Consider the following 1,736-nt stretch of genomic DNA (forward strand, 5'->3'; position numbering starts at 1 on the left):
ACTATATAATCCACAAATGAGGCTCTTCAAATCTTCTGTGGCACTTGGGAAAGCTATGTATAAACACAGTTGGAGATGGCAGACAGACACATTATTTCCGTATCTTTCACCCAAGACACATATATTTAACATGCAGTCTATGTTATTCCCAGGCACAAACATACAAACACATAAAAAACAAAACCCGTTTCTATACATCAGGAAAACTGAAGACTGAGTTCTCCCTCACTCTCAATCCCTCCCAAACAATAGCCAACCAACCATTAATATTTAATATTATACTGAAATATGTTTTAAATACCCTATTTAAAATACTTATCCATACTTACTGAAGTTTCTTCCTCCATCTCTAAAATGTAAGAGATACCTTCATCTGACGGCGTTCCTGCAGGTTTGCTCCATTGTAAGGATAGCCAGGTAACCCCAGCCTTAGTTAATACAGGACTTGCTGGCATAGAAGGGGCACAGCCTGAGGTGTAATATAAAACTTCTTCACTAAAACCACTGTTGAAACAAATGGTTTTTAAGAAGGAATGAAAAAAAGTTTATTTTTACAGATAAAGAGTTTTTGATAAATGACATTTTGGAGAAAATGACAATTTTTGATAACTAATTATAATCTAAATAACGTATCTTGAATTTGATAATATCTTTATGGTAACCAGGTCAGCTACCTAAAAGTGAGTTAGCATTCTTTTAAAACTAAAACTTCTAAAATAAACAAATACATCCTCTTATAGCTTTTAACACATCTGAACTATTATCAACAAAATGATAAATTAAAGCAGGATTTTAGTGGATAATTTAGACTGTGGGTAATTTACACAAATGAAGCTGAATGGAAAATCCAAAATATCTATATTAAAACGTATCTTACCTTGTACCATAGTCATTTTTGGCTGATAGCCTAAATTTACAACCCATTGCTGGTGACAGTTTTGTAATTTTAAATTGCTTCTGTGAGCCCATGTAACACTGACAAAATTCTCCATTTCCTTTTCCCTAAAAGAAATGGCTGATTATTATATATCATGTACATTATTGTAAAAGGATAAATCCACATCAATTCCTACTTGATAGATAGTAACATATTAGGCTAGCATACATTAAAAGTCATCTTTGTTACATGATCTCAAGAGAAAGCTGAAATAACACACATCTTTTAAATGATACTATTGGTTAAATGCACAAGTCAAAAACTGGGTAACAGGTATCTTTCTATAGCTTCTTGAACTAAGGACCCTGCTTTAGCTGGTGCTAAACCTCTGGCTTTAGTAAAAGAATATTTTTCCAGGTATGGACCCCACAATCTCTATTGGGGGGACTGACTGGTAGTGGTGGAAACATGGTAAATTTTCATATGCACAACTGGTGATGTTCCTCAACCTATGAAAAGTCCTTTGCAAGCAGTTTTAAGAAAAGGTACCTCAAACCTCCACCTAGATAGCTGTTAAGCATCTTTACAATAAAGATTTTGGAGCTACTATGGCTTCGATTTAACACTAAAAGAATATAAGCAGAGAGAAAAGCCCAATTACGGCAGTAATTTAGGAAAGAGAAAAGTCTGCAGCTTGGGACAACTGGAGTTTGAAAAATTTAGGATGCTACATAAAATGGACGAATTTCTCATTCTCCACCGTTTTTCTCTATTGTGTCAGTAGAGGTCAAGGGTGGTTAGGGTGACTTCTGCTTCAAGGAAAACCTTCAATGAGTATTAGGCTCATTTAATGAACTCT

At 34.5% G+C, this 1,736-nt stretch overlaps 1 protein-coding gene across 1 annotated transcript in view; it reads right to left on the minus strand.

Annotated features, from left to right (window-relative positions):
• Positions 1 to 1,736, minus strand: part of FNDC3A (fibronectin type III domain containing 3A) — a 150,539-nt gene that overhangs the window by 32,786 nt on the left and 116,017 nt on the right. The window contains exons 11-12 of the mRNA XM_019650830.1: positions 878 to 1,002; positions 308 to 504 (exon numbers count right to left, since the gene is read on the minus strand). Coding sequence (XP_019506375.1) covers positions 308 to 504; positions 878 to 1,002 — 322 coding nt within the window. The remainder of the gene's footprint in view (positions 1 to 307; positions 505 to 877; positions 1,003 to 1,736) is intronic.

This window comes from Hipposideros armiger, unplaced genomic scaffold, assembly GCF_001890085.2.
Source record: "Hipposideros armiger isolate ML-2016 unplaced genomic scaffold, ASM189008v1 scaffold_148, whole genome shotgun sequence".
Classification (NCBI taxonomy): domain Eukaryota; kingdom Metazoa; phylum Chordata; class Mammalia; order Chiroptera; family Hipposideridae; genus Hipposideros; species Hipposideros armiger.